The sequence below is a fragment of the Thalassophryne amazonica genome, chromosome 2 (genome assembly GCF_902500255.1).
Source record: "Thalassophryne amazonica chromosome 2, fThaAma1.1, whole genome shotgun sequence".
NCBI classification, from domain to species: domain Eukaryota; kingdom Metazoa; phylum Chordata; class Actinopteri; order Batrachoidiformes; family Batrachoididae; genus Thalassophryne; species Thalassophryne amazonica.
Window position 1 is genome coordinate 115,903,148 of NC_047104.1, and position 15,671 is coordinate 115,918,818.

Genomic DNA, 15,671 nt, shown 5'->3' on the forward strand with positions numbered 1-15,671 from the left:
TGTAGTTCAGATGTTGAACCCAGGAACATCCAAGACCTTCCAGGAGTATGCAGACAGTGTTTGCACCCTACATCTCTACTCAGCTCAAGAAGACTGACCGCATCGACCTCGTCTGGGATGTATACCTACCCAACAGTCTGAAGGGAACAACAAGACAGAAGAGGGGAAAGGGTACAAAGAGAAGAGTCACCCCGCCTGCTGTGATTCCAAAGAACTGGAAGGACTTTCTTCGTGTAGATAAAAATAAAACCGTATTGTTCAGTTTCCTCTCACGGGAATCCACTCGTGGTCCCCTGGAAGATGGTAAGGAGCTGTACGCAACATGTGGGGCCGATGTTCTCTGCTTTCCTGCAATGTCTAACCTGTCCAACCTTGCCCCATGTTCTCATGAGGAGGCCGACACCCGCTTACTTCTCCATGTGGCAGACGCTGTCCTGAAAGGATGCAAGAAGGTGACCATTCGCACAGTTGACACTGATGTCCTGGTAGTCGCTGTTGCTTTATTTGACAAGATCAAAGCAGATGAGTTGTGGATTTCTCTCGGTACTGGGTCCAGCCTTCGGTGCATACCTGTTCATGATCTCGTGTCAACAATGGATCCGAGAGTTTTCAACTCTTCCCATCTTCCATGCTCTGACAGGATGCGATACTGTATCGGCGTTCTCTGGTAGAGGAAAGAAAACTGCATGGGAAACGTGGAAGGCTTTCCCAGAGGTGACCAGTGCTTTTAGTGAGCTTGCAGCCATGCCACAAGAGGTCAGTGAGGAGTCAATGTCACTGCTTGAGAGGTTCGTGGTGCTCATGTACGACCGCACCAGTGACATCATGGAGGTCAATGATGCCAGGAAACAGCTTTTTGCACACAAGGCCAGAACTCTGGAGAACATTCCTCCCACCCAGGCAGCTCTCGTGCAACACATCAAGCATGCTAGCTACCAGGCCAACATCTGGAACCAGTCATTAGTTCCAGATGTTGGCCTGGTAGCTAGCAAGCTTGATGTGTCATTAGTTCCAGAACCTGAACTACTGGACCCATCTGACTGGGGCTGGACAAAGGACATGACTGGATGGTAGCCTTTGTGGACCACCCTCCCAGAAGCAGCAAGATCCTGCCATGAACTAATCCACTGCGGCTGCAAGAAGGGGTGCACCAGATGCTGCAAGTGCACCAAGGCAGCACTCAAGTTCACTGCACTGTGCTTCTGTTCAGGAGACTGCTGAGATCAAAATCCAGTTGCTGGAAATTGAAGAAACGTTTTGGACCTGTATGATCAATTGTTTTGAAATTTTACAGCTGGCTTCCACATCGTCAGAAATAAAGTGTATTTAACTATTTTTCTACCTATTTCAAGTGAATTTTTACTTTTCAGAGGTCATTGACCTCACTCTATGCAGTTCAAAACTCTCCAGTGTTTGTAGTAATAGGTTGTGAGGGATTGAGACATCACTATTTAGATGCAACATCTTTAAACAGCACTTCTATTGTTACAGCAGCAGGCAAATCCATGCGTTTAATGGTATATGAGGTCAATGACCTCAGTCCTCAGAGGTCAAATTCAGCTTACCTCCACATCTAAAATTAAAGTCAATGCTATGAACTAACACTGGTAAAAGTTTCATGCTTTCTTCATATAGTGCACAATTGTTATGTTATCTGTTGCACTACATAACAATTTCACACAAACTACCTTGCTCATTGAGTAGAATATTACTAAAACTATTTTCAATTCAGTATCATATCAAAAAGTAATAAAATCAGCTAAATTTATATATTTTGGATGCAAAACAGTATAGATCTATCAGCTAACATGTTCAATATCAATATTAGGCAGGCAAATTTGAAAGAAATGAACACTCATAATAGTTATATAACTTTTGTCGAATGAATAAAATCCAAACTGATCGATGATTAAATAAGTTAAATTTTGTGGTACAGGGGTTCAATAAAAATATATCAGCTAACAATGTCAATTAGGCTCAATCAAATGAAAGATATAACCAATACTTATAATGTAAGTTTATCAAATTAATGAAGTCTAAACTGATCAATCATCATCACTTATCAGGAATGTCCTCTTGGTCAGCTACTCTGGACACATTCTTACAGTTCTTGCAACCACACAATTCGGTGCTATTCAGGTTGGATGATTTACACCAAAGAAATTTTTCTATGTCATCAAAATGAAATGGACACCTACCACAACTTTGTTTCTGCTTTGGCTAACTTATCCTTAACTCTTTTCCCCTTGACTGTAACATCATTTTCCATTTTCTTGCAGATCAAACAGACTTCAGGTAGAACTGCTGAAGAACTGTGGATTTCACTTTTTGAGCATAATCTCTTTGGCGAAGGACCAACACACACTGAAAATAGAATTTCAATATTAGTTTAATTGAACTGAAGCTTGGACAGGGATCCTGCAGGAATTAACCTATACCACTGCCAAGAATAATGAATAGGGCCTAACTGGACGCCTTTTTACTGATCAGTAATAAACATGCATGTACATTAATGAGGCCTACATGTAATTTGTTTTGTATAATTTCCTGTCAGCCATACAACTGTATAATTACTTAGCAAGGCCTACGTATGTAAAATTTAAAACTGAGTCTAACCAGGACAGTCTGCTGGCTCTCCAAAATTGGATTTGTTGTGTTTGTTGGAAGAAATTTACTATACAAGTACTAATATAGGCCCCTAATAAATAGACTACCTAGGCAGCCTTGGGCCAGCCTACCCATTCATTCAAAATGATCTAGTCATTAGATTAATTTATCTATTTTGAATGCCATTCATCATATTATTCATTCAGTTTTCATTCATTAGCTCTTTCATTGTAGGCCTCTATTGACTTTTCATTCATTCACACACAAGAAAGTTTTTCACAAAATAAAATATGACTGCAAACCAGCTTACCAGAACCACCTGATTTCTGTTTTTCTTGTCTTTCCTTAGCATAGAACAGCTGTCTTTTGTCTGAAACGTTTGTAACACGAGGGATGGTAGTGGGGTAGGGTTTCCAGTTCATTATACTCGCTGTCCAACGTGTGCACGATCGGCAACACAACATTGCTCTCTCCCTTTCAGTGATAACCACTCTTTGGCGATCTTCCTGAATGTCTCCCATCTTGCTTGAGTTGGGACACAGGTTTTCTCGCTACAGTTATCCAAAATATGCATATAACAAGTAGGAATTTCTGGATTTTCATCTTGATTGTGCGATCCACGCCGCTGCTTTCTACAGGGCACCGCCATCTTTGTTTACAAGCAAACCAACTTACTGACGTGTAGTAATCGCGATGCACTGATTGGTCAAAACTGGGTCAGAGACGCTTCACACACTTGTCGCGACAGAAAAAGTAGTTCAAATTTAAAGATCAAATCGCAAAATAACTGCATGATTTCCGCATGTGGAAACTTTATCGAAGCATTATTGTGATATATTTTCTGAATATGTAAAGAGATTCTATTACCCATGATATTGGAACGAAACATCATGGTAGAAACGCTAGCCTATGGCCTACTGGTTGAAGACTATAATTCACTGGGATCTGCCTTTGTCAGCCAGCTGCATTATAGTCCTTGGTTGTAATATCTATAGTCATTTTAGCAGGTCTGCAACCTGCCGACTACACATGGAACGCCACTGTACGTCTGTCCCAGAAGACAAATTCCTCCTTTGTTCTTCATCTTGAGGTTTCCTTATTTTTCCCGTGATAAAGAACAGAGTACAACCTAAGCTCCATTTATGCTTCTTTAAATTCCTAATTACCTCTGCCAACGAAGTTTCAAGGTCATAGGTCAAAGCCAGGAAAATCCCCTAACATTGAACAAATTTTCAAAAATTCATGATCAAAAAAAAAAAATCAAATTTCTTTAATATTTGACACCTTTATGAAGGATGGTATCCTTTGTCGACTGACAAAGTTTGATCCGGATCTGATCCAGATTTTGTGGCCATTTAAATTTAACATTGAACACTGCACTTAATGTATATTTTACATTATATCTTAAACGTGCCCCAATCACACACACATTTGAAAGTGAGGTGTAAACTGGCTCTCACTATCATCTGACAAAGTTTGACCCAGATCTGGTCCGAATTTTGTGGACATTTCAATTTAATATTGAAAAGCCCATTTTATTGTATATTTTGCATTATATCTCAATCAAAAGTGCCTCAATCATTCTCATTTTTCTGTTATGGATTTACCTACACCACCAAAATTGGATGGAGGTTCCAGTTTTATACCTGTTTATCTTCCAGTTATTAGTCAGAAATTAAGTGCCAAACAGCAACGACAAATTGCGCATAGCAAAGATAAATGTTCTGTGAAAATGATCTGAAATGGAATTCAGAAACCAAAAAAAGTTGGGGGGGGGGGGACTTTGATTCAAGTGCATGAACTAAATATACACTCCTGGCATTTGATCACATCTAATTATCTTATGAAAATCCACTTCTAACAGGACTTTGACACTTAAATTTTTTCCAAGGTACAACTTTATGGAATTGGAAACTAGTGTTGGCGGAGCTTTGCGCTCTGAGAGCAGTGCTCTAGTTTTCTTCTTGTGTAAGGCCTTGGTTTTTGTTCAGTCTTCATCACAGAGCCTGGTACTACACCACCATCCCATTCAGGCTGTTTGGCTTCCTGCACAGTTTGCAGCCACATCAGATTCAGTCTTTAGGTTTTTTTTTTTAAATGAATGTATTCTCATTATGCATGTGAACTCTAAACTACTTTCTGGTACTTTAATGTACATTTTTGGCACACAGGTTGGTTGGCTCTCACTGCGGTATTGTATCACTTCCTGTTCCGGAGCAGTGGTGTTTTGCTGTATCTGTTAGCTGTGTAATCTGCGAAGTTAGATTGATCTAGTTAACTAGATAATGATTTGTTTCACAGTGTAATCTTCATGTGCCGTAACTAAAGCACTCCCTCTGCTTAATCACCTCTAAATTATTTACACATTATTCACTTTGCGTGTTTTTAGGAATCCGCTAGCTTAGCGCAGCTACTAGCTCTTAGCCAGTTTAGCATGGCGGCTTCTCCTGTCTCTCCCGCACTTTTCTGCTCTGGGTGTGAAATGTTTAGTTATTCCTCGGCCTCCTTTAGCAGTAATGGTACTTGTAATAAGTGTAGCTTATGCGTAGGTTTGGAGGCCAGGCTGGGCGAATTGGAGACTCGTCTCCGCACCTTGGAAAATCCTACAGCTAGCCAGGCCCCTGTAGTCGGTGCAGACCAAGGTAGCTTAGCCGCTGTTAGTTCCCTCCCGGCAGACCCCGAGCAGCCGGGAAAGCAGGCCGACTGGGTGACTGAGGCGGAAGAGTAGTCCTAAACAGAAGCCCCGTGTACACCGCCAACACGTTCACATCTTTAACCGTTTTTCCCCACTCGGCGACACACCCGCTGAGGATCAAACTCTGGTTATTGGCGACTGTTTTGAGAAATGGGAAGTTAGCGACACCAGCAACCACAGTCAATTGTCTTCCGGGGGCCAGAGCACGCGACATTTAAGGAAATTTGAAACTGCTGGCTAAGGCTAAGCGTAAATTTGGTAAGATTGTAATTCACGTCAGCAGTAATGACACCCGATTACGCCAATCTGCGGTCACTAAAATTAATATTGAATCGGTGTGTAACTTTGCAAAAACAATGTCGGACTCTGTAGTTTTCTCTGGGCCCCTCCCCAATCGGACCGGGAGTGACATGTTTAGCCGCATGTTCTCCTTGAATTGCTGGCTGTCTGAGTGGTGTCGAAAAAAAATGAGGTGGGCTTCATAGATAATTGGCAAAGCTTCTGGGGAAAACCTGGTCTTGTTAGGAGAGACGGCATCCATCCCACTTTGGATGGAGCAGCTCTCATTTCTAGAAATCTGGCCAATTTTCTTAAATCCTCCAAACCGTGACTATCCAGGGTTGGGACCAGGAAGCAGAGTTGTAGTCTTACACACCTCTCTGCAGCTACTCTCCCCCTGCCATCCCCTCATTACCATTACTTAAAAAGCCATCACTTCACCCAGCTATCTTAGCTAATTATAGGCCAATCTCCAACCTTCCTTTTCTCTCAAACATTCTTGAAAGGGTAGTTGTAAAACAGCTAACTGATCATCTGCAGAGGAATGGTCTATTTGAAGAGTTTCAGTCAGGGTTTAGAATTCATCATAGTACAGAAACAGCATTAGTGAAGGTTACAAATGATCTTATGGCCTCAGACAGTGGACTCATCTCTGTGCTTGTTCTGTTAGACCTCAGTGCTGCGTTTGATACTGTTGGCCATAAAATTTTATTAGAGATTAGAGCATGCCATAGGTATTAAAGGCACTGCGCTGGTTTGAGTCATATTTATCCAATAGATTACAATTTGTTCATGTAAATGGGGAATCTTCTTCACAGACTAAGGTTAATTATGGAGTTCCACAAGGTTCTGTGCTAGGACCAATTTTATTCAATTTATACATGCTTCCCTTAGGCAGTATTAGACAGCATTGCTTAAATTTTCATTGTTACGCAGATGATACTCAGCTTTATCTATCCATGAAGCCAGAGGACACACACCAATTAGCTAAACTGCAGGATTGTCTTACAGACAAAGACATGGATGACCTCTAATTTCCTGCTTTTAAACTCAGATGAAACTGAAGTTATTGTACTTGGCCCCACAAATCTTAGAAACATGGTGTCTAACCAGATCCTTACTCTGGATGGCATTACCCTGACCTCTAGTAATACTGTGAGAAATCTTGGAGTCATTTTTGATCAGGATATGTCATTCAATGTGCATATTAAACAAATATGTAGGACTGCTTTTTTGCATTTGCGCAATATCTCTAAAATTAGAAAGATCTTGTCTCAGAGTGATGCTGAAAAACTAATTCATGCATTTATTTTCTCTAGGCTGGACTACTGTAATTCATTATCAGGTTGTCCTAAAAGTTCAGTGAAAAGCCTTCAGTTAATTCAAAATGTTGCAGCTAGAGTACTGAGAGGGACTAGAAGGAGAGAGCATATCTCACCCATATTGGCTTCTCTTCATTGGCTTCCTGTTAATTCTAGAATAGAATTTAAAATTCTTCTTCTTACTTATAAGGTTTTGAATAATCAGGTCCCATCTTATCTTAGGGACCTCATAGTACCATATCACCCCAATAGAGTGCTTCGCTCTCAGACTGCAGGCTTACTTGTAGTTCCTAGGGTTTGTAAGAGTAGAATGGGAGGCAGAGCCTTCAGCTTTCAGGCTCCTCTCCTCTGGAACCAGCTCCCAATTTGGATCAGGGAGACAGACACACTCTCTACTTTTAAGATTAGGCTTAAAACTTTCCTTTTTGCTAAAGCTTATAGTTGGGGCTGGATCAGGTGACCCTGAACCATCCCTTAGTTATGCTGTTATAGACTTAGACTGCTGGGGGGTTCCTATGATGCACTGAGTGTTTCTTTCTCTTTTTGCTCTGTATGCACCACTCTGCATTTAATCATTAGTGATTGATCTCTGCTCCCCTCCACAGCATGTCTTTTTCCTGGTTCTCTCCCTCAGCCCCAACCAGTCCCAGCAGAAGACTGCCCCTCCCTGAGCCTGGTTCTGCTGGAGGTTTCTTCCTGTTAAAAGGGAGTTTTTCCTTCCCACTGTCGCTAAGTGCTTGCTCACAGGGGGTCATTTTGACAGATGGGGTTTTTCTGTAATTATTGTATGGCTTTGCCTTGCAATATGAAGTGCCTTGGGGCAACTGTTTGCTGTGATTTGGCACTATATAAATGAAATTGATTTGATTTTTCTTTTGTTGTTCCACCAGTTGTCTCTTATTCAGTGCTGCATTAGGTGATGCACCCACTGCAAGATTCCCATTCCACCACACTCAGCTTCTGCTGTGCTCCCTTTGCTGCCCACGAGTCACCACCATACAGCTTTGCTGACCTCAGCACCTTACTGTAGGTCTCAATCATGCTGTCGAGTCATGCGAATGTAGTTTTTTTCTTCTTCATGTCCCTTGGCACTAACCACAACTCATTTGCCCAGTCAGGTGTGTGCAGCAATAAGCAGACATCAGATTTAGCCAATCAGGTGTGGGCAGAGAAAGAATCCCTGAAGATTGGGACTGAGAACCCCTGTTATAATAGAGCTTTCCTCAATTAAAACAGCATGCTTAGCATAGTCTTCTGAGAGATCACGTGCTGTTGCTCTGCATCTCCTTGCAGAACAAGTGACTGAGCTATTCATCTAGCACACCCCCAAAAGGAACATTACAATCAATCATGCCCCTGTATCATTTTGGGTAGTTGTTTTACAGTATTAATTGTATGCTCCCACTGAGAGACCTTGAAGGCTAAAAATCAGCTATTCACCAAAATCTTTTCAGATTCACAAGGTGAGTATCATACTGATTAGTAGTTTCAAGATAATTAGAACTGTGGCACCATGCTCGGCAACTATAACAGGAAACCACAATAAACGTGTCAAGCTTCCTGTCAACAGATGCCTTTTTCATAGTCTAATTATATACTTTTCTCTCTAGAGTATAAGTAGATTTAGGACTAAATTCATCATGTAATATATACATCAACTGAATAAAAGTACATTTAGTTTAACATTGAACTTTAGTTTTACACACACACACACACCAACTCATGAAAATAGAGTGAAAAGTGTTAAGTTTCTATTTTTGTTGAGTATGCATTTATTTAAACTGCATCATGTAACTTCTCTATACCAAGATCAAGCCACATATATATGTATGTTTCATCAAGAAACAATGTCATAATGAAACTGCTGACAAGTGTTGATAATTTCAAAGGTTTTGTTAAGCTGGAGGAGAAATATGCTATGTGCAATAAGAAAAGAAAGGATATGTGAAACAGACAACAGATCAGAGACGGATCTGATTTGATAAGTTTTGCACTGATGTCCTTCCTGATGAAACTCCCATTACATGGAGAATGGGCATAGGTGGTATTACACCAGGAACCTTGTGATCTAGAAACAGGCTCACTAACCACCACTAGTCACCTAAATTTTGGTCTGGACCATGATATGAGACAGCTTTCATGTCAGTTTTGTTTCAACCAAACTGCTAAGTCCGAAGGTCCAGACCAAACAAGGTATGTGCGAAAGGACCTTTAGAGTCTACGCCGATTATGGCAAATCTATGGTAGCAATCTGGCCATACTGAGCTTACCATTAACAATGATAACTCCATTACTGTAGAGTTACCCTTGTCATACATGCGCAAACAGATGTCCAACTAATCAATTAGCAAAACCCACTGATGCAGTTTTCAAAATAAAACTGTTTTCCAACACTGAAAAAGGGGTGGGTAGATCTTGCATACGGGGTCTGTTAGAAAAGTATCTGACCTTTTTATTTTTTTCAAAAAGCTGATGGATTTGAGTCATGTGTGCTTGCATGAGCCAACCTCGAACCTTCGTGCGCATGCATGATTTTTTTTCACGCCTGTCAGTTGCGTCATTTGCTTGTAAGCAGCCTTTGTGTGAGGATGGGTGGAGTCTCATTTTTTCTTTGCAAGGAAATGGCAAACGATTGGAGCAGCGCGACTATCAAATTTTGCCACAAACTGGGCCACAGCCAGGTGGAAACCATTCGGATTATTCAGATGGCTTTCAGTGATGATCCTCTGAGCATCACACAGATTAAGGAGCGGTATAACTGGTTTAAAGACGTCTGCACAACAGTGGAGGGTGCGTCGTGCTCCGATCGGCATCAACACGCTGAAACGACCAGATCATTTCCAAAATGAACACTGTGGTGATGTGGGACCGTCGTGTAATTATCCAAGAAACTGCGGAAGAAGTGGACATCAGCACTTTTTCAGCACATTCCACTGTGAAACAAGATTTTGCCATTAAAAGAGTGGCAGCCTCACAGGACATGTTGTAACATGCCCTGACATGTCCAGCTTGTCCACAATTTCTCGATAGTCACACGACTGAAAAGCCACCGAAAGCCGTCTGAATGGTTGATGAGCTGGGCATGTTACAACATGTCCTGTGAAACTTCAACACGGAGGCGCTGTTGCTGCGCCATCAGCTTCGTGCCGATGAATTTCACCGCCACTCTTTTCATGGCAAAATCTTTCACAGTGGAATGTGTTGAAAAAGTGCTGATGTCCACCTCTTCTGCAATTTCTCGGATAATCACACGACGGTCCCACATCACCACAGTGTTCACTTTGGAAATGATCCGGTCGTTTCAGCTTGTTGATGCCGATCGGAGCGCGGCGCGCCCTCCACCGTTGTGCGGCCGCCTTTAAACCGGTTGTACCGCTCCTTAATCTGTGTGATGCCCAGAGGATCGTCACCGAAAGCCATATGAATAATCCGAATGGTTTCCACCTGGTTATTGCCCAGTTTGTGGCAAAATGTGATGCAGTCGTGCTGCTCCAGTCGCTCCGCCATTTTCCTTGAAATGAAAATCCGCCGAGCGCACTGCACGTCCTCACACAAAGGCTGCTTACAAGCAAATGACGCAACCGACAGGCGTGAAAAAAAAAAAAAATCACGCATACGCACAAAGGTTCAAGGTTGGCTCATGCAAACGTGATTCAAATCCATCAGGTTTTTGAAAAAAATAAAAAGGTCGGATACTTTTCTAACAGACCTCGTATTAGGCAAAACGGATCAAGTTTAATACTCACCAGTCCAGCAATGGGAGTAGAAAGCCTGTTCAGTTTTTTGATGATGCCAGGTTTCAACTGGTTGATCAAACTACAAGTGGGGAGAGTCCAGTAAATAGGTGATCATTATTTAGGTATCAATTTCTGCACTCAATCACAGAAAAAAAAAAAATCTGTCTTGCACAGACAAATTCAAGCACTTTCCAAATCCCAGATGGATTTAGGTCAGTTTTTCAAAGGCCTTGTTTTTGTTCACTCTCCCCCTTTCAAATTCACAAACTTGCAAGGACTGTGGTAAGCATGTAGTACATAGACATTAAGTATGATTCACTGCTATTTTACCCACTCAGTTTTATTTTTTCATTAATATAAACACACACACACACACACACCGTGTCATCTGTGTGACAATACTAAATCTGCTCATGGATGCACTGGCCTTTAAAATGAGGTGCAGTCAAGTGCAATAATACTGCCCATTACTACAAAATGTTTGGTCTTCAACACCCAATAACCAAACAGTAATTTTGCCTCTGTACACCACCATAACTGTGTTGAAATGATACATTCAAGATGTGTTTGTCTTGTAGATTTTCATACTGAATTTAAACAGTTCAACAAATTTCACAATAACCATTTCAAAAATTTTGTTATCACAAACACTTCACAGTAATAACAAAATTAGCATTTTCACAACTGGTTCTTGTTAGACAAGTTAGGGGAGAGACATTAAAATTTCCAAGTCACTGAACAGTTTTTTTTTTTTTTGGAGAGGGAGAGACTTCATTTACTTTAGTCATTATGAAGTACAAATATCAAAATTACACACAAATGAACCCACACATACAACACAAAACAGATGAATTATGGTTGAACTTTCATAAGATTAGGCACATTACTCACTCGCAAAGCAAGACTCCATTCTCTAAAGCAGCACGGAAGTCGTTGCTCCCAAAGGATTTTCCAGTCACTTCCTAAGGAAAAACAAAATCAAATTATTCCCCTCACTACACGTCCAAACATGTATTGGTTTATTAGCAATATCATGGTAACTGTGTTTAAAACATCTACTGCAACTCACCAGTGATTATTTTACACACACCAAATCATGCTCAAGTTCAATTTTTTTGTCAGTTATTTCAGAAAGTGAATAAGTGAATTATTACTCATTACATACAGTGAAGTATTTGGCCCCTTGGTAATTCACATATTTTAATTTGTTTATTCCATTTAAAATAAAATAAATCATGCTTCTCAATATAAAAATGTCTAAAATTATCTTCAAACGCCAACTCAAAGCAGATCTCTACAACTTGATATAAATTAATTAAACATGTAAAAGCCAACATGATGGGTTGCATAAGTATGGGCCCTTTTGGTATAATACCTGTACATAATCAGTTTTATTGCCAGTTTTCTTCAGACAAGTCAGGGGATGGACACGAACATTTCCAAGTCACTGAATATGTTGTGGACTTTATTTACATCAATTATGAAGCAATACAAACAGAATGGCACTCTATGGTAAATCTGTGTGGGGTAGATAGTTCTCAAAAACTGAGTGACTACGCACGAAGGAGAAGAGTGAGGAAAGTCACCAAGACAACCCAGAAGAAGTTATAGACATATGTGGCTGTGATTGAAGAAATTGTGCATAGTACAAGCTTTGCATTTTGCATCACCACTCTTCGCTTCATAGTGGAGTAGAGTGGAGAAGGATATTCTTTCACCAAAACAGATCAAATCTAGGCTTGCATCTCAGATGTACCTTCTGGCAATTTGTAGCTAAACTTCTAGGTCTTTTTTTAAGACAATCCTCCTCTATACCACTTTATCATTAAGCTGTATAACTGGTGATGCACAATTTCTCCAGTCAAAGCCACATAAGCCTATATCTTCATCTGGGTTGTGTTGGTGTCTCGGTGGCTTTCCTCACTCTTCTTCTTGCACAGTCACTCAGTTTTTGAGGACTACTGCTTCTCACAGATTTACCATAGAGTGCCATACTGTTTGTATTTCTTCGTAATTAATGTAAATAAAGTCCAAGACATATTTAGTGACTTTGAAATGTTCATCTATCCATCCCGACTTGTCAAAAAAAACAAAAACAAACTGGCAATAAAAACGATTATGCACTCTGGAACGTCACTGAAGATGTGTCCCAGTGCATCTCAGGATGTATCTTTTGGTTATCTTAAACTGGCATAGCCAGTGACACCCAGGAACAGGCTGGGAGACAACCAGGAGTAGTCTGGTGACAACTGAAGAGACGGCAACTGGGGCGGGACGGAGTAGCATCCCAACTCGCATCTTCCATGAGGGAGAAACCCAACTATGCTAACGAATGACCTACTGAGAAATACCCCAGGGAAACCCGGGGGGGGGGGGGTTCCCCAACAGGACAGATGCATCGTTGACGACTGGCAAACAGCTTAACAATGACAGCCAAAACATGCATTTGCGGCAAGATCTGCAAAAACGAGCGTGGCCTGAAGATTCATCAGGGCCAAATGAAATGGTTGGTCCAGGAGAGTGCGGCACAGCGCACAGGACTCAGTCCTGGGACACGACGAAGGAGCCCGGCCGGGAGACACCCCACAGAGCCCAGAACCTCCAAGTGACAAGCTCTCCAGCCACCAGCAAAGTATTTCAACAGCCACACATCAAGTGGCCGGCAGCGAGTCAGCACAGAGTGTGGCACCAATTCGATGTGGACGCAGCCAGAATCATTGACACAACAGCAAAAGGGGATGCTGACAGGCGGCTCCAGACCATGACAACCATCACTGTCACCTTTAGAACAGAGGGGTTTGGTGTGGAGGAGTGCAAGTCCAGTTGACCTGACTACATTAAAAACTGAAAGGCTGAAAAGATCCACCATCTGCGGAAAGCTGCGGGCCCTGGCTAGGCAGTACAAGGTAGCAACAGAGGAGGAGAAACCACCACTAGCTGAGCTTCGGAACATCATCAGGAAGAAACTCATGACCCTGCGAAGAGCTGAATGGCACAGGAGACGGAGGAGAGAGTGAGCCAGGAAATGAACTGCATTCATAGCTGATCCATTCAGATTCACCAAACAGCTGGTGGGGCAGAAGCACAGTGGGCAGCTCGTTTGCTCCAAGGAAGAGCTAGACCAGTTCCTGGAAAGCAACCTGAGCGACCCTGAAAGAGAGTATGAGCTAGGGCCTCAAAGTGCCTTGTTGGACATGCCATCTCCCACTGTTGATTTCATCACCTCTGAGCCCACCTGGAAGGAAATCCAAGAGGTAGTGACTGCAGCCAGAGCAAGATCAGCTCCAGGACCCAGTGGAGTACCCTACAAGGTGTACAAACACTGTCCGGAGCTTCTTGGAATCCTACGGAAGATCCTGCGTGTGAGCAGGATGAATATGTTAGTGTGATTCGGCGGTGTTGACTTATTTAAACTAACGGTCAGAACGCTTGTAGCACGGGCCGAGGATTAGCAGCAATCTTCCACTCCAGGTTATTAATTAATCAAAAACCCAGACAGAGCTTTAATTCATTTGAAAGCTTGACTCTTAGTCTTGTCCATCCAAATTGGAAGTCCCAAAAACCAGTTTTATTTGTTGTTATCTATCATCCACCTGGTCGTTACTGTGAGTTTCTCTGTGAATTTTCAGACCTTTTGTCCGACTTAGTGCTTAGCTCAGATAAGATAATTATAGTGGGCGATTTTAACATCCACACAGATGCTGAGAATGACAGCCTCAACACTGAATTTAATCTATTGTTAGACTCGAATGGCTTTGCTGAAAATGTAAATGAGTCCACCCACCACTTTAATCATACCTTAGATCTTGTTCTGAATTATGGTATGGAAATTGAAGACTTAACAGTATTCCCTGAAAACTCCCTTCTGTCTGATCATTTCTTAACATTTACATTTACTCTGATGGACTACCCAGCAGTGGGGAATAAGTTTCATTACAGTTGAAGTCTTTCAGAAAGCGCTGTAACTAGGTTTAAGGATATGATTCCTTCTTTATGTTCTCCAATGCCATATACCAACACAGGGCAGAGTAGCTACCTAAACTCTGAGTGAGATAGATTATCTCATCAATAGTTTTATATCCTCATTGAGGACAACTGTGGATGCTGTAGCTCCTCTGAAAAAGAGTCTCAAATCAGAAGTGCCTGACTCCGTGGTATAACTCACAAACTCGCAGCTTAAAGCAGATAACCCATAAGTTGGAGAGGAAATGGCGTCTCACTAATTTAGAAGATCTTCACTTAGCCTGGAAAAAGTCTGTTGCTCTATAAAAAAGCCCTCCGTAAAGCTAGGACATCTTACTACTCATTACTAATTGAAGAAAATAAGAACAACCCCAGATTTCTTTTCAGCACTGTAGCCAGGCTGACAAAGAGTCAGAGCTCTATTGAGCCGAGTATTCCTTTAACTAGTAATGACTTCATGACTTTCTTTGCTAATAAAATTCTAACTATTAGAGAAAAAATTACTCATAACCATCCCAAAGACATATCGTTCTCTTTGGCTGCTTTCAGTGATGCCGGTATTTGGTTAGACTCTCTCTCCGATTGTTCTGTTTGAGTTATTTTCATTAGTTACTTCCTCCAAACCATCAACATGTATATTAGACCCCATTCCTAACAGGCTGCTCAAAGAAGCCCTACCATTAACTAATGCTTCGATCTTAAATATGATCAATCTATCTTTATTAGTTGGCTATGTACCACAGGCTTTTAAGGAGGCAGTAATTAAACCATTACTTAAAAAGCCATCACTTGACCCAGCTCTCTTAGCTAATTATAGGCCAATCTCCAACCTTCCTTTTCTCTCAAAAATTCTTGAAAGGGTAGTTGTAAAACAGCTAACTGATCATCTGCAGAGGAATGGTCTATTTGAAGAGTTTCAGTCAGGGTTTAGAATTCATCATAGTACAGAAAAAGCATTAGTAAAGGTTACAAATGATCTTATGGCCTCAGACAGTGGACTCATCTTTGTTCTGTTAGACCTCAGTGCTGCTTTTGATACTGTTGACCATAAAATTTTATTACAGAGGT

General features: G+C 41.4%; 1 protein-coding gene across 1 annotated transcript in view; it reads right to left on the minus strand.

Moving 5' to 3' along the window:
- Positions 1 to 15,671, minus strand: part of lmo7b (LIM domain 7b) — a 130,542-nt gene that overhangs the window by 71,919 nt on the left and 42,952 nt on the right. The window contains exons 2-3 of the mRNA XM_034163418.1: positions 11,532 to 11,602; positions 10,650 to 10,719 (exon numbers count right to left, since the gene is read on the minus strand). Coding sequence (XP_034019309.1) covers positions 10,650 to 10,719; positions 11,532 to 11,602 — 141 coding nt within the window. The remainder of the gene's footprint in view (positions 1 to 10,649; positions 10,720 to 11,531; positions 11,603 to 15,671) is intronic.